The sequence below is a fragment of the Pyrgilauda ruficollis genome, unplaced genomic scaffold, assembly GCF_017590135.1.
Source record: "Pyrgilauda ruficollis isolate IOZ18807 unplaced genomic scaffold, ASM1759013v1 scaffold118, whole genome shotgun sequence".
Lineage (NCBI taxonomy): Eukaryota > Metazoa > Chordata > Aves > Passeriformes > Passeridae > Pyrgilauda > Pyrgilauda ruficollis.
The window spans coordinates 1,270,568-1,294,111 of record NW_024510099.1 but is presented as its reverse complement, the minus strand read 5'-3'; the positions used below and the strand labels follow the sequence as shown (position 1 = coordinate 1,294,111).

The window sequence follows — 23,544 nt, the reverse complement described above, 5'->3', positions numbered from 1 at the left end:
AATTAAGGATTGATGGCTAAGATATATAAGAAATGCATACCTTCTTAGGCTTCATATGCACGGGCTACATTGAAATAAAAACCTACCCTCAGAAGCACTGTCTAATAAAATATTTAATTATATTATGCTATGTCTCACATTTGTCTCTGTGTAAGTTTTTATAAACCATTTCTAAAACCAATGAAAGAGTGATCAGGATCAAACAAAACTAGATTAAAATCTTCTACCTTGACAATCAACAGAACCAAAATCATGACTTAAAGGCTCAAGGTTGATCATACTGAATTTTTTAACCTAAGTTTTAGGTTTTTAGTTTTGACAGTGAGATTAATTCTCTGTGATAGACATCCTTTTTCATGAGATAGTCTTTGCCAGAAGAGATGAGGAAATAATATTTGTTCTTGCTTCATCATAATACATTTAGCCTTGTGAAAATCTGTATTACTTGAGATCTGTAAAACCTGGAAATTATAAGAACAGGAGGACTGAGTTGTTGTGCCACTAGAACAGGCTATGAGAGAGACTTAATGCTTTAAATTAATTTTTGTATTTCCACAGTGCTTTTCAGAAAGTCAGATGAAATAGAACCATAAATTAAAACCTAATTCACCTGTTTTGTCTTATGCCAATTATTTCCTTAAGAAACATAGCCACCTCAAAGTTGACTACAGCCAGTGTTAACTATTGCCCAGAAAGAAAATGGACTGTACTCCAAAGAAACTCATGAGGTTCAGCAAGTGCAAAATCCTGCCCCTGAAAAATCCCCATGCATCAATTCATGCTGAGCAGCAGCTCTAGCAGAAAGGACCTGAACATTATGGGAAGCACTGCCTTGAACACCAGCCAACTGTGCACTTGCATCATAAATAAAGAAACCTTAGGAGAAACGGAGCCAGCAGATGAAAGTGGTGTTAATCTCCTTTACTTGGCATGACTGTAGCTGTACCTGCAGTTTTGTGTCTGGCTTTCCCACTTCACGCCCACTCAATTCAGGAAAGGTGTTACAAAATTGGAAAAGGTCCATAAAATGCTACTCAAGAAGGTCAGGGGTCTACAGTAAATGAACTGTGAGAAGCTGAATAAACTAGGCTAATTTAATATGAAAAACAAGAAGTTCCAGGAGCCTACCACTGCTGGGAAACCACTTGCAAATGCTACAGTAATAAACCCTTTGTAGTCCTAAATGATCTGGGTAGTGACAATAGCCACACATGATGGCATGGGAGGCTCAGACTGAGCACTAGTAACAAGTTTTTACAGCACTGGTGATATATCATCAGACCATGTAACCCAAAAAGAGGTGAAATACCTGTCCTTGAAGGTTTTCAAAACATGCCTTGACAAAGCTGTGTCTGACCCAGTCTGGTGATGGCAATGGTAAAGCTGCAGAACAGGAGGTTGGACCTGCAACGGCTATAATAAAGGATGTAATAAAAAAAAAATTCAAGGGAGTTGGAACCAGATTGATTCAAAACAGGAAGTAGACACACAATTTCAAATTGTAATTAAAATAAATCAAGTTAATTTTTCATATATACACTGAAGGATTTTGTTGACTGTATGCTTATGCAGCTTTATGAAGGACAAAACAGCAAGTGATATTAAATGTCCTTTCTCAAACATACTAACATCTAAAATTCTTGTGAAGTACAATTTCTTATCAATTGGTAAGAAAGATTTGGAGACAGGGTGATTCTTTACTGTAAAATGTCTGAATAACAGCATTAAATATTTATAGCAGCACCCAAATTTATTTATTTTGTTATCAATTTTTATCTAATACATTTAAATAGTATGAAAAATCAGCGTTTACAGAATTGTTGAGTCCACCTCTCAAGAAGAGCAGTTCTGTACTACTTAAAGTTCTGCAATGCAAAAATCATCTTGTTCAATATTTGCAGTAATGTTGTTTCCAAATTTTTTTATCTTACTGACAACAGTGAGAATTTTGCCATAGAGAGTAACATAATGATCCTCTCATGAAGCTGTCAGTCACTATGGAAAAGGTCTAGAAAGCAGATTTGCTAAAGTATGTAGTAGATTAATTAAAAAACTGAACAACATATCGATAAAGATTTTACCGTCTGTTGCTAAGACACAAACTCTTGAAACCTCACTGATTTCCATGTTTTAATATTCCATTTCTATGATAATTTAAGAGACATTTTCTGCTGGTATAGATAGAATTTTGTTAAATCCATGGAACTGTGTTTTCTGATATAAAGTGTTTGGGATTCAATTCTGTAGCTCATTGCCATTGCATGCTTCCTTTAAAGCTTATAGTTTACTTTTATACATTCATATTTGCATCCCAATCATATCCCTGAATGGAGTTACTTTTGCAGTATGAGATTAATTTATCAAGCTAACATGAAAGAGAAACAAAGAAAGAAACTTTACAGTCCATATTTTTAGTAAAATTTCATTTTTCTCAGTAAAGAAACTCAATTATGTTGTTAAATATTTGGGTCAAACACTAAACTAGAATTCTAAAGGGTTCCTCATTCTTGTGCCTGGTATACACTGGAATCCTTGGAACATACCTATATAAAAGTGAAAAAATGAGTGAATTGTTCATTGCTAAATACCCTTATATCATAATGCAAAAAGATTATAAAGAAAACACTAATGTCAAGAAACAGGTGTAGAGGAAAACTGAATTTTAATAGCAGCATCTAATTTACATACCTATACAAATTTTTCAGGTAGGAAAACTTCTATATTGTGATATTTTTCTCTTCTATTACCATCTTAGTTTTCTTATTTCACATTTTATCTGAAGCAAACTGCAAGAAAAATTATTCTCCTTTAGCTCTGCAGTACCAGCTATCAAACTGCTGCAATGTATTTCTGAATCACGGCCTCATTTTTCAAGCAAGGAAGAAAATAATCAGCTAGACTAATAAAAGTCATTGTCAGTGACAAAACTATCCATCATCTAATTTTGTTTCACAGTGTAGGCCTATTCTGCAAATGTGCCCATTGTTTCTTGAGTATCATGTTCTTAGTACAAGGAGCCTCAAGAACTACTGTGCTAGATGCTTGTAGAAACAAGACATTGACAATAGTCCTTAGCTGCATAGTCTAAACTTACTTAAAAAAAAAAAAAAAAAAAAAAAAAAGCTGCCATATAGGCATTTCTTCCTAGATTTAGGAAAAGTTTCTTGCCTAGTCTCTAAGATCTGGTCTCCTGGGTAGTCAGCTCTTTGGTTTAGAGGTTAACCCTCTGTTACTGCTTAGTGCAGTTTTGACAGTCAAGTCTTGGATCACCTTCACACTACTTCTGTGTAGAGAACCTCTTAGTTATTATTTTTAGTGGATATAAATCCATTTCCTATTTGCTGATGGCTCATGGAAAAATTCAATGAAAAAGGAAAAAAAGAAAAAAAAAACACTTATAAAACCATACACAGTATATTCATGTTCTGAGCAAAATGTTGCAAAGGCTGAATAACCCTAAGAGAACAAATCTAGCTTGACAATTACACAAAGTTAAAGTTTTTCACTGCTCCTTTAAAAGTTATATAGCTCTGCCATCACTTTTTTTTTTCTTCTCCACATCCATAAAGAAAAATCCCATCATACTCTCTGTAAACTGACTGTCCTGTTAGGAATGCATACACAAAAAAAAAAAAAAAAAAAAAAAAAAACAAAAACCCCCAGCTACTGCCACAAGCATTTATATGCCTGAACCTCTTCCCTGGTGGTGTCTGGCAGGAAAAATGGTAATAACCCTGAGGAATTGTTCTGCAGGAAAGGAGACAAGACGGTGAAAGTGTTTATGCTGCAAAAAGGAGCATGTGTTTGCAGAACAGAGCAGCAGGTGAAAACCTGAGGTAAACAAGGAATGTGGCCTTGGATGGTTGAACCTTTTTCTGCCCTTTTATTTCTGTCATTCTGTCAGGACTGGAGAAATAAAATGTGTGAAACAATGCTCAAGGATGGTGGGAGGAAAATGCTTGCTGATACCTCTGGGCAATAACTGTTTGAATATGAGGCACTTGTCAGTTTTGTATTGATGCTTTCAGAAGAAGATTCTGGGAGAGACATCAGGAAAAGGAATCATGCTGCAACTGCCTGCAGGGCTTTGTATTTATTTCAGATAAATTGGTTAATTATTTAGCTGAGTTATTTATGCCATGGGGGTATTTCTTTCAGTGTAAGAATACGCAAGGATGACTGATAAAAATAAAGAAAATTGAATGCTCACAGAACAGCTCACAGGTACTGTTCTTCCTCCTTCCCAGGGGATTGCTCACATGAACTCTGTGCTTGTGGAGCTGTATCAGCCTGGCACCTAGAGCATCTTATGCACAGAGAAGGATTTATTCTCAGAAAAGGTCAGAGACAGGACTTGAAGCATGCATTGATGTAGTCTCCTTTACAGGCCTGGATAGAGAGAGCAACAGAGATAGCACAGAGGTAATGTGACAATAACATGGATGTAGATTTTACAATTGCTAGGAAGCAGACTATTGCTTGCAGAAGGCAGTGGCTGGCAGGAGCTACTCCAATTTTTTTTTCTTTTCTTTTTTTTTTAAACAGAAGCTGCTGAAATTAGAAAATAATCCAGTTACAAGTAATTGAAAAGAACAATTTTAAAACTGCATACTGTTTTGATCCATAAATTTTGTCCTCTAGGGATCAACAAGGCCCTGTTTTAACAATCAGTGGAGTAAGGGAGAGATAAGATATTAGGAATATTAAAAATTTAAAAACCTCAAATGTTTGCTTTCTGAGCCTTCCTGGCCTTGGATTTATCTGTCTGCACCCTGCCCACACCTGGGCATTCAGCCCTAGGTTTTCCTCCCCTTTTCCTTGGTTGTTAATGGAACTGCATCTACCAGTACCAAAGTATCATGGTGAAGGTTCTGGAAAGTATAAGAAATCATTCAAATCTCTGCTCTCCCAAAGCCTATTTCACACCAATTGAATATTTATGTGACCACTGGGAAGGTATTTGATGTCATTCCAGCTGAGTGAAAATTGTTGCTGTGACAAACATTTAATAATTTATACAAAGCAGTGGCTCCCAGAATAACTTCTATAGGATTAAAAAAAAGAAAAAAAGAAACATCTGGTAGATAGGAGACACCTGGAATTTGGGAGGTTTACTCTACTCTGTATGAGACATAGCACTCCCACTATCACAGACAGCTATGGCAGCTTCTACATCCTTCAGTTCTTGGCCGTGAGCCCCCCAGCTGCTTTGCTGAAGCAAAAGCATTGATATGAACATGCCAAAGGCATTAAGAAATTTTCCTGAGGAGTTGTGCTCGGTGTGAGTTACACTCAGCTGAGGGGTTGTGTAAGAATTCTGACAGCACCAGGCTCCAGCAGCCAAACAGACAAGAGGATGCCCACTGGTAAGGCTGGGGTTGATCTGGGTAAGCCTGCTTACAGCAGAAATTTGGCTGGATTGATACCATATGTGGTGCTGGGAGATCAGAAAGGAAGTTTACTTCCAATTTTCAAGTTTTCTGCAATGTCTTGGCAAAAACCTCCCTTGCATCTCTCCAATGCCGTTCTTCCTGTAAGTATCTACCAAAAGAAAGACACATTTGGAGAACAAAATAAAATTGAGCTGCATGAATATCATTTGTAGTTACAAGCAAAAGTTGATTAAAAGCACTCATGACATGCAAGCTACTTAATCTTGTAAGGCTGAAGAATTGACTAAGATCCAAACACAGAGACTGCAGTTTACAAAGGGTAAGAAAAAAGAGTGGAAACTATAGGACATTAAATATTAAAAAGCATGAAAAAGAAGCTAAATACTTAAGAAAATGGGTTGGTAAGCAATATGTATATGTGTAGCTATGATATTTTATGAAAAATCCTTTGCTAGGATTTTTCCCCTCTTGAGGAGCTGAGGGCTTCAAGAAAGAAATGTAAACAATAACTGTGTGCTGCTGTGGAATGCAACAGGTGCATCTTCCATTGGTCCATGTGGATTGTTTTCACTTGATAATTAATCACAGCCACCTGTACCGAAGCTGTGAACAGTCACAAGATTTTGTTATATATTCTATTTTGTTCCTGTTCTTTGTAATTTTCTGATCATTTTTTTTCTCTGTTCTTTTAGTATAGTGTTAATGTAGTATTTTAATATAATATATATCATAAGATAGTCAATCAGCCTTCTGAAAAAACAGAATCAAACCTCATGTCTCTACACATGGAGTGTTCTCCTCAACATATATGTACACATATATAGATAAAGGATAAGGATGCAAAAACATAAGGAGTTTTTGCATTATCCTGCTCTGACTTTGTTAGTAATAAATTCACTTTGTACCTCTAAGATGAGCCTGTTTTGCCCTTGGAGTGTTTTCTTCAGGTCCTTAACTCATGAACTCTTTCCTCAATTTTCTCTCCTGTGCCCAGCTGCGGCAGGGCAGGTGAGCCAGGGGCTTCCATGGTGCCTGGTGTTTGGTGGTGTCAAACCACAACAAAGCTTTTCACCTCTCTGGCTCAAAGGAGCTGTAGCAGTGATCTTTCAGCTGCTTTGAGGGGAACTGAACCCCACTTGCTAGTCCAACACCAGAGAGGTGGGACCCATGGGAGCAGAATCACCCCATGCCAGCCCCAAGCCTTGGGGAGCACCTGTACACTGAGACAAAAGGCCAGGCATGAAGCAGCAAAAATCATAAAACTGGAATTCAGAAATATGTTTTCTATCTGAGCCAGACATCTCCCTGTTCATTTGTGATTAATTAGTAAAATCAGTATAATGGCTCACACAATCAAAACCAGAAGATCTTCACTGTGGACTACGAAACCCCATCTCTTACACCCTGTTGCTCCATGGTGTAAACAGCTATGTTTGGTTTAGCCAGAGACACTACAGACATTTTTATTAACTCAGAACAGCACTTGCTGAAAGCATAATAACATAAATTGAAGTTCATGCCATCTCATTTGTAAAATAGTGTTAAGCAAGTACCACACACCAAGTATTGTCAGCAAAAAAAACCTGTCAAAGCTGTAATTGTTAGTAGATCACTACAGGTTATTTTGTAGTAGATCTTGACTTTTTTTTTTCCCCTCTGCACATAGCTGATCTTGGTTGTACTCTTCCTCCCAAACATATTTACAGCTTTTAATGATAACGGCAGAGAGAAATATTTACCCATCTTTTCAAAGGCAGCATGTACAGGAATCTGCAAGCCATCATGCCAGCAAACTATCAACAATGCCAGATGGCAGGAGATTTCTTTAATGCTTTCCATTCCACCATCAGTCATTCCCTGCTGCATAACACACGTATGTTGAGTCTCATCTAAAATCCATTGAAGGGTTTAAATACATTTGGGCATTGTTTGTAGCAAAACATATTTTCACCCCAAGTATTCCTACGCCACCAAGAGGCAGCATACCTCCCCAGAAGGGAAGCCCAGCAGAGGACTTTGTCCTTGGGACACAGTGCTGCTGGAGCACCAAGTGACACTGGGACAGTGCCTTGGACAGGCAAGGTCCTGTGTGATGGCAGCCACAGCACAAGTTGGTTTGCAAGCTCAGGCTTCAAGCAGGCAAGAAGAAAACAGTGCCCTCATAAAATTATCTGTGCATTCTACATGCTGTGAAAGAAAACATGTCACTTTTCTGAGAAATTGTCAGGACAGTTTGCAACCCCAGGTTTAAAAGGCTAGTATGGGGTTTACGTATTATATAAACTGTTAATTGTATTCAACTCTTCAATTCTTCCCTTCAAGAGCTAAACACAGGAGAGTTTCTGTTTATTTGAAAAGACAGACAGCATTTTATCAACTGTTGACATGCCTGCTCTTTGAAATAGGACACCTATCAAGCCAAGTCCAGCTACACCCCAGCAAAAACAATTCTTATTTGTTCCATTCTGGCATCTGGGCCAGGAAGAACTTGAGGAAGACACTTTTTCAACTAGTTCCACCAATTTTTCCTTTAGGCTACTATGCCATTGACTCCAGAAACCTGAAAATAGCTGGAGACATCTGCTCAAGGTCTCTCCTGGGATAAGGACTAGAGCAGTAGCTGAGGTGTCATTCAGTCAGCCTTTCTTATGCCACTCATGTTTCCAAAGCAAGAGAAAAGGAAAAGCCAAAAGAACAATCTCAAGGTAGTCTATAAATAAAGTAACAAACTTCAACCTAACTCCTTTTTCAAAAAATTAACTATTAAAAAAAAAAAAAAGAAAAAAGAAAAACCCCACCAAAACCACACAGCAGCAAGCAGAAATACATCGTAATTCACACTATATGAAGCAAATACAGAACTTAAAGGCATAGGTGCAAAAGAATTAGCTTTAACTGCCTTGTGCCTTACTGGACAGGAAAAAAAATTGTGTTAATAAAAATAATGCAAAATGCTTTTCTGACACCCAAAATATTTCCAAAGACAATTTAGTTTTCAATCAAAAAAATCAATCATGCACCACCAGAAGTTCTCAATTGTTTTAAAATTTTGAAAATACCTGCCTATTGTTTCATGAGACACACTTGCATGCAGTTCAATTTAGTTGCAAAGATTTGTGGAATTATAGCTTTTATATAGGAAGACTGTTGCACAGAAAAGAACAGTGGAATTTGCTTTCATGTAACAAATGGAATATTAAAAGTTACAGAACTGTACATTTAAATGTAACCTAAAGGCCAAGTTTCAAAATTGAAACTTGTTATAAACAATAGAACTGAGCCCTCTTGATAACTTAAAATACACTTCTTGCCACTAAAACAACATTCAAAAGACAAAAGGTAGCATAAAAGATAACAGATATTTTATCAATTGATTATTTCATCAAGTTACATTAACCAGGAAACCAATTATTGCAATAAATAATACTTAATAAAACACCTCTTCCTCCTTTTAGAAAACAAACCCCTCAATCCCAGAAAAATTTCAGCCAGCAAACAGACAAGATTCTTTTTCCATGTCCTCATAAACCACCATGGAGTTTAACTCTGACTTAGATTACCATTTAGTCAAGGAATACCAGAACTGTGGCCTGCACTTACCGTGATAAGTCTAGAACTTGTTCGGTTTTTTAAGCCCCAAAAAAAAAAAACCCTCTATTAGATTCTACTTGGCTTGGATATCACATAGTCCAGACTTGAAACTCGTTGTCCAAAGATTTCAAGGAAGCACAGGCTGAGCTTTTGTTTCTTACAAAACTCATACAAAGAAATGAATCAATCATTCTGTGAACACAGATGTAAAAAAACCAAAGCATATTTTAGCTATTGATCTGTACAGTCACACATCCAGACACAAATCTCCCATCATGGTAGTTAAGCAGAAAGGGAGTCAGAAAGGTTATTGATAGGAGCATACACAAGACAAAAAGAAATTAGCCATGAAGCCTAACAATCAATTTTATGTTCTGCAGAAAGATTTCATTATAAGAACAGAGGCTAAAGTTCTCAGAACCACCATGTTAGCACAGTAATTTCTGGTAAAGTAAATCAGAGAGGGCTTCCAACACCTAACACCTAAAAAAGCAAACAAAAAAAGATTACCTGAATATATTTCATTATCTAAGTAACACAATGCTAATCTATTTCTAGTGATTGATTCCAGAGTCCATCAGTGACATGCACATGCCAGGATCACATCTTTAAAGAAACTGTTGGATCATGTTTTCAGTGCTGGATATGGGCTTCCTCACCATCAATAGACCATAGCTTTTCCACCACTCTCCAGCTTTTGTCCTAAAAATTCTATGTGGAGCGACAAAGTTCAGCCAGGGCAAAATTCTGCATTCTTCCTGAGTAAATTCACTACAGTTTTCCGAGTGTGTTGCTTAGTGTGGAAACTGTGTTTTGGATTGGCTCTGAAAACAGGGTTGATAATGTGGAGATGTTTTCATTACTGCTGAGCAGTGCTCACATGGTGTAAAAACGACTTTTCTGCTGCTCTCTCTGCCCCAGCAGAGCGGGCTGGGGGCACACAAGGAGTGGGGAAGGCACACAGTGAGGGCTGCTCACCCCAAATGACCCAGAGATGTGCCACCCCACACGGTGTCATGCTCAGTATGTAAAGCAGGGGGAAGAAGAAAGGGGAAACATTTGGAGTGATGATTACATTTGATGCAGCCCTGCTTTCCAAGAGATGGCTGACCACCTGCCCATGGGAAGCAAGGAATTAATTCCTTTTTTTGCTTTTCTTGCCTTCACTGCTTTTGCTTTACCTATTAAATGGTCTTTATCTCAACCCTCAGTTTTTCTCATTTTTATCCTCTGGATTTTCTCCCCCATCCCACTGGTGGAGGTGTGAGCAAATGGCTGCATGGTACTTAGTTACCCGCAGAGGTTAAACCACAACAACAAGAAAAAAGACAATATTAAAAAATTAACTTTCTTTCCAATTCTTACTTCTAAATAAAGCAGAGACAGAGACCACCTCTATAACTTCATCTGTAGTGCAACTGTAAGACTACAATTTCTATGTTAAGAAAATACTGGAAACTCCAGTCTCAATACTGGTCACGTCTGATTTTTTGATTAGTAGAAATTCTACAAGCAATCCTAGGTTTTGTATAACCTCCCAAACACTGCCAATTACTCTGCCTCTGATTCCAGTGCCCAAAATCATGCCAAAGAACGTGCAGTGAGAAGGCACCTTGTAATACATCAGTACCTACTGCAAGAAGTACAAGAACCAAACCTTGAAGATATCAAGGAATTGCAAAATGACAGATGCTGACAAATTATTGCAAACTGAATTCAGTGCCTCCACAATTATGTTCTTCCTCTTTTCAATGTGAAAATAGTAACAAACATTGAGTCTATTGGTAGCCTTGAAACACCACGAAAGGGGCCAGATGGGAAAGGCTGAAGAGTAAACAAGGAAGCCACAACTTAAGGTCCCGTTGTTTTCTAGCCCAAGTTAGCACAAAGCCTTACAGTTTCTGTGGAAAAATCATCCATTTGGCACCACAAGAAAAAGCTGCGGTCTCAAAATGAGCAACAAGTCAGAGAATTTAAAAAGTGGTGAAATAAATGTTAAGGTACTGAAATTAACCAAGAGTTAAACTACTGATTTTAAGGAAGAAACCAAAGATGCATGTTTAAAATATATTACACTTACAAATAATTATCACTTCAAAAGTGGAAAGGAATGAGAAAACTGATTTAAAAAAAACCAAACCAAACAAAAATAAACAAAACCACAAACAAATCCAAAACCAAAAAAAAAACCACCAAAAACCACCATGCAATGTGAAGTGAAATTCCCAAATGAGATTAAACCAAAAATATTGATGGGCAGATGAGGCAAGTTACTTTCGTGCAAACACCAGGAAAAATGTAGGAATTTGAGCAGAGAGGAAGATTGTTTCAAGTGCTTTAAATGAATAAAACAAAAGGAAGAGGATAATATTTTCTTGTTGTGAAGAAAAATGAGAGTAACAGACCTTGTTAAACTTCGAAAAATGAGATATACAGAAAGAATACACTGGCGACAAAATGGGAAACAAGATTATGAGTCAAATTCCTAGTGTTAGTTATTAGTGTTTTCAGGGATAATCATAAGATCATCAGTTCTAGAGTCTTTTTTTCCTCCCAGACTAATTTTGCACCCTTTACCTCTGGCAGGAACCAGGTGAAGGCAGTGGTGTGGCAGCATCTACCTCAAGTGACTGAACTCTGCATTTTCCCCAAGCTGAGTGCCATAACTCCTGCAGTGCTTCAATGCTGCTAAGTTGGATCAAGTGGTAGGACATCTTTGAAGACAGAAACCTGATCAACATGCTTTCCTATTTTCCTTTCCTCTGAAATAATAGATACTGATTGCTGCCACCACAGGATACCAAACAAGGGATTTTGACCTGAGTCTGTGTAGGAATTCCTTTGGGTTCTGAAGGGCAGAAGAACATAATTCCCTCCCAGACCTCCCCATTATCTGTGCTTTGCTTTTCCCAGCACAGCAAAGGAGCTCAGAAGGAAAGCATATGGAAATCAAAATTAGAACAGCAGAAAACAAAATTGTATAAATATAAAAGTGATAAGCATCACATTGAATTCTACTGTAACAAATACTATGAACAGAAAGAGAACATGCCAAAAATGTGTTGTATTAAACACCGTGAATTTTGAGGATGATGAGATATCTATAAATAAAGAAAAACTATTTCTACTTGTTTAAATGGCCCTCACAATTTCCTTCCTGAGGAAAGTGAAGAAGCCAGTCATATCCTGTGTGAAAACCATGTATAAACTGTATTCTTCCAGAAATGAAGAAAAAAGGTGAAACCCCCTGAGCATTTTTTACATCATTTAGTTAAATTAACCAGAGGACAAGGCAAAATCACTCTCAAGAAGAACAAGATGCCAACATTTGGAATAAACTCCATTCAACTTATTTTGATTACCTATAAATTGAGAAGATTTTATGTGCTCCTTAGTTTTTTATTAGGAAAAATAAAATGAGTGCATAAACCTAGAGAGTTTGTTATTCCTAACTGCAGTATTGAATTACTCCGATTTCTGTCTAGTTTTGACAGAACTTTTAGTCAATTGAAGTGAGCAGCAACAAGTGGCAACTAATGCTAGGTGTTCTATAGAGTCTCAAAGAGCAGAAAACCCAACCATCCTAGCAAATTCATTTTCTATTTCCATTGTTTTTTATTTTATGGGAGAAAACTTCCAGATTTTTCTCCCATAAAGCAGAGTTCATGGATTTTTCAAGATAGACATTTCTAAGAAATACACAGGTCAATATAATTGCACTTTGATTGATACACCTTAGGAACTGCCTTCCTGAATGACACAATAAAGACTGGATTTAATAAAGCCAGTCTAAGTGGCATTCAGTTGGAAAAAAAAGACATTTTGCCTTGCCAAAGCTGACAGGACAAGAACCTCTATTCATCAGTATTTTTCTCTTTAAAGCCACACTAACAGAGCTTGCCTTAGCCAGGATCCTGGAAGAGAAAGCATGCAGACCTTGTACATCTCATCCTTGGACAAAAGAGAATCAGGCAGTAGGAACCCAGAGCATGGCAACATGAGATTTTGATGGTGGTTCACTTAAATGATTCATTAGTTCCCTTAGTCAGGTTCAGCACAATGATTTTTGGGTGAAGGAAGGATTGAGTAAATTAATATTTCTACAAGGGGGTTTTCCTTGGACACTTTTTGAGTGTCAAAATCAAAACCTTTAGAATACAAAGGCAAAGGTGTACCAAAAGAAGATGAGAAGAAGCTTAAATGTGGACTGACTAGTTATTTTAGTGATTTCATGAATTTCTGATATTTATTTCTTTCTCAATGCTTAGGTAGGGACAGCAAAAATCAGTTTTGGCCTCTTACTCATGGTCCCAGTGCCATGCCCACTATGACTGGCCTGTTATTATCAGGGAGAAAAACAAATTAAGGAAAAGAACAGTTAATGTACCTACCAGAAGAAGACTTTGCTAACAAGAGAATTTATTTCCTCCAAGGAAGAACCAGAAACAAAGTTTTTTCAAGATATTCAAGAAGACACTGTAGAAATCAGCATGTATTTCAGTATTCGGGTAGAACAAACAGCTCATCTTCAACATACATCATTAAGTGCTTTTGAAGTAAATTTGGTAAACAATTTACCACCTTTTTTGTTAACAACACTTTAAAATAATTAATATTGGCATCTGACTACATTCTGAGTTTACAGAAAGCCCACTGCATTAAAACACAAAAGTATAGCAGCAGAATAAGGAGGACTACTGCTTACTTAAAAGATTCATGGTACATCATGAAATGTAGGGTGCTATTTTGAAGTGCTATTTATTTTATTTTCATACACAAAATAATGCATGCATTTTAGACATAATAATCCTAAATAGTCAATTAGACATAATAATCCTAAATAGTCAAATCTTCAAAACAGAAGCCTGGGGCTACTTAATTCCATACAGCCAGATAGTTTTGACATAGTTGTCCTGCCACAAAAGGTGGATGTAGTTGGATCTAAGTGACTCCAACACGCCCTCCCCTCTTCCCCTCAAAAGGCAGGAGCACAAAAATGAGAGAGATCTAAATGATTACAAACAGTCTTGCATATATAGATATATAATTCCTCAAGATGTCAATTTCTTTTACCAGCAAGACAGCACACTTTAGGACTGAGGTTAATAGGTAGCCAAATCCTTTCTCACCATATACTTTTGGGAAAAAACACTTGAGTCTTCCAGAACCACTCAGAACTTTCTATTTATAACATTCAGATCCTGCATAGATAACTCCATACAATTCTCTCTCCCCCATGATGTCCTTTCTAAATTTTACTAAACTTGTGTTTTCAGGAAGAAAAATAAAAACAGGTTGTGGTTTTTTTTGTTCTTTGCTTATCGTTTTGGGTTTTTAGATCAGATTAACATAGGTAATATTACAATGCTGGTACAAATATCAGAAGGGTTTATAAAGTCTGCCAGAGTTTCTATACCTTTTTGGTAGTGTAGTAATGGAACAACCCATATTTGGGGTTTCTACACTGCAAGCAGTAACTTATATACAATGTACTAAGTGACCTGACTGCATATTGTCTAGACACAGCCATCAGAATTTAGAGTTAATTCAGTGTTCAAGCACGAAATACAACTGTATTCTGCATCAGCAGAGGAGCATCCTGTACTTACCAAAGTTACTGATTCATGGCCATGAGTCCATTCTACTTATGATGCTCACAGGCTTCAGACTTGGTGTTTTAAAACACGTTGTTACAATTCCATATAGACACATAACTCGAGACTTATAAGAAGCCTGAAATTCCTCAGTGACCTCCCCATCAAGACTGAGTCATTTGGCATCTTCTAACACACTGGAGACCTGCTTATCAATTTATGCTCATTATTCAAGTAAAAAGGACTTAAGCACACAGATAAGATGCAAGTATTTCACTGTTGTCTTCAGGCTTTGCAAGTGTAAGACACACTGTGCTACAGGGAGAGTGCTCAGACTTCACTCTGGCTTCCATTTTTTCACTGTTGTTACCAAGTCTGCACTCATCTGTTTTGCAAGTGTTGACCTCAGATTTCAAATCAAGCCAAGTTTGATCTGTGAGGTCAGCATATTCTTCGCATAGGCATACTTCTGTTGCTACTGAGGTAGTTTGGGAAATGAAATCCACTATTACAAGTCATTAGTGTCTTTTCTTGGAGTCTGCTGAACAGCCCCTTTCTCCATGGAAAGTAAATAGCCCATTAAATGAAGTGCATGTAAATGAAGTAAATGAAGAAGATAAATTATGCCTCTGGGAAAAGTTAAATTTTTGTATTCAGTTTAGTTTCCATTTATCCACACCCTGCAAGGATAGAAGCCATGATTCCTGGGGCAGAGGTGAATGCCTCAGTGTGTTAAGCCTCTCTGCTAACTCTGAATTATTCTTTAGATATAGGCTCATTTTTTGTATTATTAATGAAATTCTAGTTCAGAGGGCAGTGCCAAAGAGTGACAGATCTTCCAGTTGGAGCTCATGGTACATCTTTAGTCCACCCCTGTATGAACTAATATTCTCTTCCTCCCCCTTTCTCTTCACTTGCATTCACCATAGAAGGCGCCCCAAAAATCTCATCAGTGAAAGAACCACACTAAAGGCAAAAGCAAGTAGGTGTTCTTCTAGCCTTGTATCATTCTGCTACAAGTCACAGGTCAAACCCATGTGGTTTCATGCATTTCTAATTTCAGGAGAGTTCGAGGGCTGCACTCTGACTTGGCCAATGAAGATTGCAGGTCAAGTGTTTTCAGTCTCTTCCAGCCAAAAAGAGATGAAGTGGAAAAGCAAATATCAGGGATAACAGGGTTTAAGTCTGCACAAATATTTACATCTGCAATATTCAGATCAGCTTTGCTGGCTGTGAGAAGTCTGAAGAGCAAATAGACCAGGTCTTGGAGGAAATTCTACTCCCTCCAGTACAACAGAGAAATGGTTCTGTATTTCCATCTTAGGAACAGCCTGTTGTCCTTTGGTGAAGACAAACTGCTGTAGCTGTGATACTTGCATTCCATATATTGTATTAAAGGTTTTTTTCTTTGTGGAGTAAGTACCTTAAACATCAAGATAATCTTGATTTTTTTTTTAAATGATTGTTCAACATCTCTAAAATTGACATTTTAAAATAAATAAAATTGACAACCGCACATTATCGGCCATGTCTAAAGTGTCACTGTTCCGTACAAGCTCTCACCCAGAGTCCAGGCAATCTGAGCACCATGGAAGTCTGGTCTGTTCCTGGGGCATTCATCAACTGATCTTGGTTATGAATTTCATTCCTTAAACCAAGGTCTCAATATTTTCTGCAAGTGATAAACCCCTAAATATTTCAATAAGGCTCTACATAGAAAAAAAATTCTGTACTCAGAACTTATCAATACTTTAGTTCTTTTTCTTCTTTTGTTATTAACCTGCAGTATTGACGTATATACAATGTATTTTGATGTATGTGCAGATCCCCAAAAAACTACCAGGATTGGTACTTTTGAAAATAAAATTGAAAATAAAACAAAATAAAAATATGGTTAATGCTTTTCTGTCCCAGCATCATTTCCTGAAGATCAGAGCGTATTTCAGGATACCACTTTACTTTGTCAGTGTTCACTTTCTGTATGTCTTATGTTTAAAAGTAGCAACACATCAGTACTGGAAAGCTTTTCTTAAATGAAATCTCTGTATATTTAATTCTCTGCTTTATATACCAAAAGAATTATATGACAGGAACTTCATAATAAATTTTAAACTATAACCTCTCAAAAGAAACAATATTGTGAACAGCAAATTGAAGAGAAGAACAAGGAGGTGCTCTCTGTTACTGCTTTTCTGTAGGTCAACACTGAGTACTTCATGTTTCCATAGCTTACATACCCCTTCCTAGCATTTCCTGGTGATATGAACTATTTTATGAGAGTCCTTGAAAAATTGTTTTTAAAAAAACCAGTTTAAAATCTCAAGTTGGCTGACACTAAATATAGAGATTCCCAAGGCGGCAGCTCTGTAAGTGCAGTCCCCTGGGGCACAGAAACCAAACCTCAGGGTAGCACCCAGATGCAGGATGTTGATTTCCCTGGAGGTTTTCATATTACCATTTGAAAAAAAACCCAAACAAACAAACCACACCAAACCAAACCTAAATTCTAAGAGAAAAATTTCTGTCAATTACCATAGCTTGAAATGTTTTTCTGCCTGACAAACAGCATTGTTTGCACTTCTCCATTCAGACTTCAACCAACACAGCACCACACCAGAAACCACAAAGGGCTTGCCTAAAGACTGGTAAAATAAATATACCAAGGAAAACTTTAGAAAACAAAAAAAATGAGACGGCATTTCCTTTAAGTGATCATTCGTAGCACCCCAGAACACTAAGACAACGCATCAGTATTCATTTGATTCTGCTCATGATGCAAAAATAGAAACCAAAACATTTGTCAGAGATGTTTGTTAGCACTCTGATTAGATTCTGCTATTCTGCTTTGGGAATATTAAAAAGTGTTTCTAACAAATACTCACAAGACAAAATCCTTTTTGAAAGAAAATATTTTTTTCCTGAATGGAAGAATCAAACAAGGAAGTGTCTTTTTTTATTACCTCCTTCATGCAGAATTCTGAGCAACAGTATGTTGCCTGTACTGGAAGTTCATTTAATTCTTTATCAACAAGATAGGCTAAAAAGGCTCAATTGTCATTTAAGGAATATAGCTCAGCAAATCACCTAGCACATGCACAAGTTCTTTGGTGACACTGGTAGGGTTAGGAGAGGTGTTTTAAAAATTAGGTAATAGGATCCCAGAGAAGCAGACAGACACCTAATTCCTGACCTTACAAACCCTGCTGATGTACTAGAGAAAATTTCAGGAGTGCATTGACAATGAAAATTCTGTTTTACAAAAGTTACTGAAGGCTTTAGAGAAAGGGAAATTAGAAAATTTCTATTGGAGAAAGCACAAGCCATCTGCTTTTCTTGCAAAGGAAAGATCCCAACCATTCGACCATTTTAATGTGTAAGAACTGAATTTATAACTGGAAAATATTCCAGTTTTTCCACTTTCCACTTGTTGCAAAGTTGAAAATATCATTTTGATTTATTTGATTCATATCTTCGCCTACTTCAGCCAAATTGAAAGGTGCAGACTTGCACTGCACTTCAGCTGTCCCATTACAGGATACAGAGTGTCCATTACATTCAGATATTCTCCACTTGCCAAGCCTGTGTTTTGTTCTGGGCAAGTGAAAACATGATGAAAATAAAATTACTCTTTGGCAGTTGCGAAAGCCATAATACATACGTAGTCCAAAATAAATCAGAGTAGCCACTTCCAGAAGGGGTTTCCTATGTGAAGAACTACCCAATACTTAAGACTTGTAGTAATTAACTGCAGATGTGTCCCCTTAGTAATATTAGACAACCCAATGCAGCTACACTCTGTATTTTTTCATGACTATGAATTTTGGAAAAATCCAATACTTAAGACTTGTAGTGATTAACTGAGATTCCATTAATTAACTGCAGATGTGTCCCCTTGGTAATATTAGACAATCCAATGCAGCTACACTCTGTATTTTTTCATGACTATGAATTTTGGAAAAACTTAAAGTTTCACAATGCTCACAAAAATTGACGTTTTTATGGACCTATTCTACCTGTACATAACACCTGCCCAATACAAAAACAAGCAATATGCATTTCCCTCTTCAAGAATGACAAAAAAACCCAGAAAAAAGCAGCGACGGAGCCACAGTGATGGGCACTAGAGAGCACAGCTCACAGACACACTTTGCCAAGTCTCCTCTCAGAGCAGCAGCTCAGGCTGCTCTAACTTACACAAAAGCTGTATCATCTCCTATGGAAAGCTCATCTCCCTGTAATGCCAAGGTTACAGGCTCCTGGGCCACCCCTGCCACGTTCTAGAGAGTTCAGGAGACACAGATTCTTTTTAAACAATCAGTTGTTTCCACCTTTTATCTAAACTAAAAATTAATTCCTATAATGCTTGCACGACAGCAGCAATTCCCACGTTTTCCTTGTTGGGTCTTACAGATTAATTGCCACATGTTACATGAATAAATAGCCACAGATTTGAGGAAATAAGTCATATAAATGTATGCTTACCAGCTGGTGCAGAACGTGAGCAGTGAAGCTGAAAACCATGATGATAATCAACACGTGATTGACTGGATTTGCCTTGCTTAAAATCTGGCTTGGAATCCCTTTTGCTCTCAATCTCATCTGATGAAATCTTATCCAGTTCAATTGTAACAGCTGACATTTTGATAGCTTCAGTAGACATCAAATTAAAATAAAAAAAAAAAACTGAATGAAAGGAGAAGTGAGTTTTAGTTCAGCTTGTCCAAACTTGCAGTCCGAAAACAACCTCCTATCATAAAGAAAAAAACACAAAAAACCAGATTGCAACAGTGCAAAAAGTTCAGGTACTTTGTTTTGTTTTGTTTGTTTGTTAAATCAATGACAAAGAAACTCTAAACTCTATTTCCATGAAGCTGTTCTTCCAGCTCTGGAGCATCTGACAAACATTGCAGCTCGTTTCTAAAACGGAAAACTGCTACTTCAAAAAGTTCTTCTGTTCTTGCAGTGACAACCACGTTATGAATAGCTGCCAGAAAAATAGCCAGGATAAGCAGGGACATTTGTATGCCTGCTAAGCTGGGGACTTCCTAAATTTGAGTCCAACTCAGATGTTGCTCCCAGCTGGGAGGGGCCAGCACCAAGGGGAACCAGAGCATCCCAGCCCGTGCTGGCACCTGTGCCTCGTCCCTTGTGCCACACTCAACACCCAAGTCATTGCATGGCACATGGGCAGGAGGATAAATTACCAAAACCTATGTGTTTTCCTTGAAAACGAGTAAAAAATGCATCACACTTTCTCTGCTTATTATTTTAGAGCCTTGAGTATAAAAGACATGTCTTTCTAAGAAAATATTAAGAGTAATATTAAGGAAAGTGGTTTAATCTTTCAAACTTGTTAATGATTACTTTTGTTTCCTTAAATGCAACTAAAACCTCAACACAAGGCATGAAAATGATCCATCTCTTTCTAACCTGTCCCAGCAGAGCCTGAGCACTCCCAAGTGCCAGAGGGGGAACCCAGCTGGAGATGCTGAGCGGGCAGAGCAGCAGGCAGGGGCAAGGAGCTGCTGCAGGGCAGGCACGCTGCTCTGAGGGATCTGAGAGCACACTGCCAGCTCCTGAGTCCCTCAGGGACAGCAGAGCACACGAAGCATGCTTAGTTATTAAAACAGGCACACGAGAAACACTGCCAGACCTGAGCTCCAGGAAAGGGGATGTGCAGTTGCCAGCCATTAGTTTGCTATCCCCTTCTTCTTTTCTCTTTGCACAGTGAGGGTGAGGAAGACAAAAGTGCCAACAAAATATCTATGCAGCTATGCAGCTTTTACTAAACATTCCCTTGTCCTGCAAAAGCAGGACAAATCCAAAATCTTAAACGCACTCGAAAAACATTGCAATTAAACATAAATCAGGTTTTAAACTCAGCTGCTGGTGGTGCTGTCCTAAATAATCTCAATGCACGCAGGGGAGGCTGCATGTGCTTACAGCAGAAACATATCCTCAAACAGGACCCAGTTATATTTTAAAATAAATAAATACATCTATTTACCAGCAGGGTACTTCTTTAAACATTTAGGTTAAGGGAATTTCTATGAGATAATGGGACATGACTGCAGCTAGGAACCCAAATGAGGTAAAGAGGCTAATACTAATAAGTAGAAAAACATGGAAATGGGACTGTAAAAATCAGTCAGAGGGGAAGCTTTCCAAGGAGACCCAAAATATGTGACAGTTTTGCTTTCATTTCACTTCAATTAATGCACATCAGGGGCAGGAAAAGCTTGCATCAAGTGTCACTAAACAACACTTTAGAAAGGGTTATATAACAGGAAAAACAAGTGCGGTTTTTGGAAGGCAAACCCAGCATGGCTTACACCAAGAAAGGGAAAAGGCAAAAATATCAGACAAAAAAACATTGCATTTTTTTTTTTTAATAGCCCTCCATTCCAGTTCCTCTTAAACATGTGAAGTCTACTTGTGTCATTTATGCTGGCTGAAGTAATCTTACTTTGTCTTCCAAAAGAAAGTTCTCCAAATAAAAACGTTGGCTGCAAATTTTTCAGAAATTTTACAGGAGGTAACAGCCCTATCAATTTATTTAAAGAAAATAAAATCCATAGCTTAAATTGCACTTCCCTGCTCATGAAAATTTAAAACACATATTTTACATGGAGGTGCTACATAAATGAGTCCGGTGTAGTAAAACTAGTGAAGAAAGAAGCAGCTCAATCCTCTACAGGAAGAACACCCCAAATGCCCAGAGACTGGATAATTTATTCAATATTCAGTGTCCCAAGAACTTGATTTTAGCTTTTGCTGGATTCTTCTAACTTTTCCTGGACATGTAAGCAATTTCCCTTCCCGTACCAACCTTTACCTGAAGGGTTTGTGTTTCTCCAGTAACATCAATGTCAGTGTGATTTAATTTTTTTTCCCATTACCATGCTGCTGTTAAGTTTCCCATCTAACTCTGAATATGTAAATCAGTCAATATGACTTGACTTCAGTCAAATTCTTGACTGAATATGTAATAGGAGCAGTCTGTGACTGTGCCACACCGGGGTCACACAAACCCAGGGCTAAACCAAGGGTGTTTTGCTCTGGGTAGATGCAAAGGAGAAAATTCAACCCAGATATTCTCAACTACACAAAAGTTTACTGGCTAACTACAGAAAATGAAGGAACATTGGCAAAAGAGTAAAAACAACATCACATCACTTACCACAGCACAACTTCAGCCCACTGAACACAGAAAACCTTTAAACTCATTTGATGTTATGTTCCCTGAAAAGAGTTAGAAGAACAACAAAGGGGCAGGAAAGGCAGGAAATTTTTTTTTGCAGCTAATTTTGACATGCCTTTTCCATTAACCTGAGTAGGAAATGCAAGCAAATTAAATCCTCCCCTTGGGCTGCACAGGGCATGTTCCTGCCACTGCTCAGCCCCACCTAGCACAAAAGCTGGGGTGGGAGAGCTGGAAAAAGAGTGTCAGGGAGCTCCTGCACGTTACAAGAACCCAAAGCAGCACTGCTCAGGGCTGGAGAGCCCAGGGGTGAGATGCTCTTACTCAGCACCTGATGCACCACTTGCACTTCCAGCACGGACACCTGGAGTTTGGCAAGCCTTGGGAATACGAGAGGGGTTATGGGGCAGCAGGAAAGGCACCAGGCAGTGCTCCCTGCATCCCTCAGCTCCTAACATCAGGGCAATGTCACACTGCACAGGTAACTCACACAGCTCTGTGCTACTCACCACTTGGGAACAAAACCTGAGGCTTTTCTGACTTTCCAGTCTGATTTTTCACCATTATTTAACCAGTTTGCACACAGTAGCTGTTGAGTCAGTTGTTGCTATGAGTCACAGGTTGATGTGCTCACCAGTGCAAGCAGTGGCACTGAAGGAAACAGTCTCACTCATGCTGTAAGGTACTGACATCCAGCATGAGAACGCAAAGGAAAACTGCTCCTAAACTTCAGGGGTTAAAATACAAGAAAATAAACCCATGATTTTTCACTAAGTATGAGACACTTTTCAACTATAACTGTTTCTCATAATAGTAATCAGTCAAGAGACTGGTTTAAAATGTTTATTAAACCAAATAATCAGGAATTTGCTATGGTAACACTAACATTTTTTTTATAGTGAGCTGTATTACTACTGAGTGTAAAAAAAAAAAAAAAAAAAAAAAAAAAAAAAAAAAAAAAAAAACCACCACAGTTTACCTTTCCACAGTTGCAGAACAACCATAAGAACTGAGAAAAGCCTTTTTAAAGTATGAACTTCTGGAACTATTTGTTTCCAAGTTGGAACTTGAAAAACTGAACAGCTGTAGATACAGGACATGATCTACTTTGTAGTAATCATAAAATCACAGAATAGCCTGGGTTGGAAGGGAACCACAAAGACCACCCAGTTCCACCCCCCTGCCGTGCACAGGGGTACCTTTCACCAGCCCAGGTTGCTCAGAGCTCCCTCCAAACCCGACCTTCAGCACTTCCATGGATGGGACAGCCTCAAATTCCCTGGGCATCCTGCCTCACAACCCTCTTGAGTCAAGAATCCCTTCCATGTAGGTAACCCAAAGCTCCTCTCTCTCAGCTGGAAGCCCTTCAGCCCTGTTCTGTCCCTGGCTGGACACCCCATCTTCCCTGGAGGCTCCCTTCAGGTGCTGGGAGGCTGCACTTGGGTCACCCCAGAGCCTTCTCTAACGCAGGCTGAAAAAAAACAATCCTCTCAGCCTTTCAATTAGGCCTCAAAACCAGAGATTTCACCCGAATAATAAGGGAGATTAGGTTTTGATGCCGTGCCCCCTTATGTTAATTTGTCACCCCACATTCTCTGCCAGCAAATAATTACCAGCCAGTCCTAGCAGGCTGACAGAAGGGAACCTCATGGCTTGCAAAGATAAACAAAGCACATTGTTTCCTGTTTACACTGGACATGAGCTTTATACAATTATCCCCCCAGTTAGCATTGAGTGGGCAATTATCCTGGCAAACAGAGGCACA

At 38.2% G+C, this 23,544-nt stretch overlaps 1 protein-coding gene across 1 annotated transcript in view; it reads right to left on the bottom strand.

Annotated features, from left to right (window-relative positions):
- Positions 1–19,217, bottom strand: part of ANO3 (anoctamin 3) — a 101,533-nt gene extending 82,316 nt beyond the window's left edge. The window contains exon 1 of the mRNA XM_041484983.1: positions 19,061–19,217. Coding sequence (XP_041340917.1) covers positions 19,061–19,217 — 157 coding nt within the window. The remainder of the gene's footprint in view (positions 1–19,060) is intronic.
- Between the last annotated feature and the right edge of the window lie 4,327 nt (positions 19,218–23,544).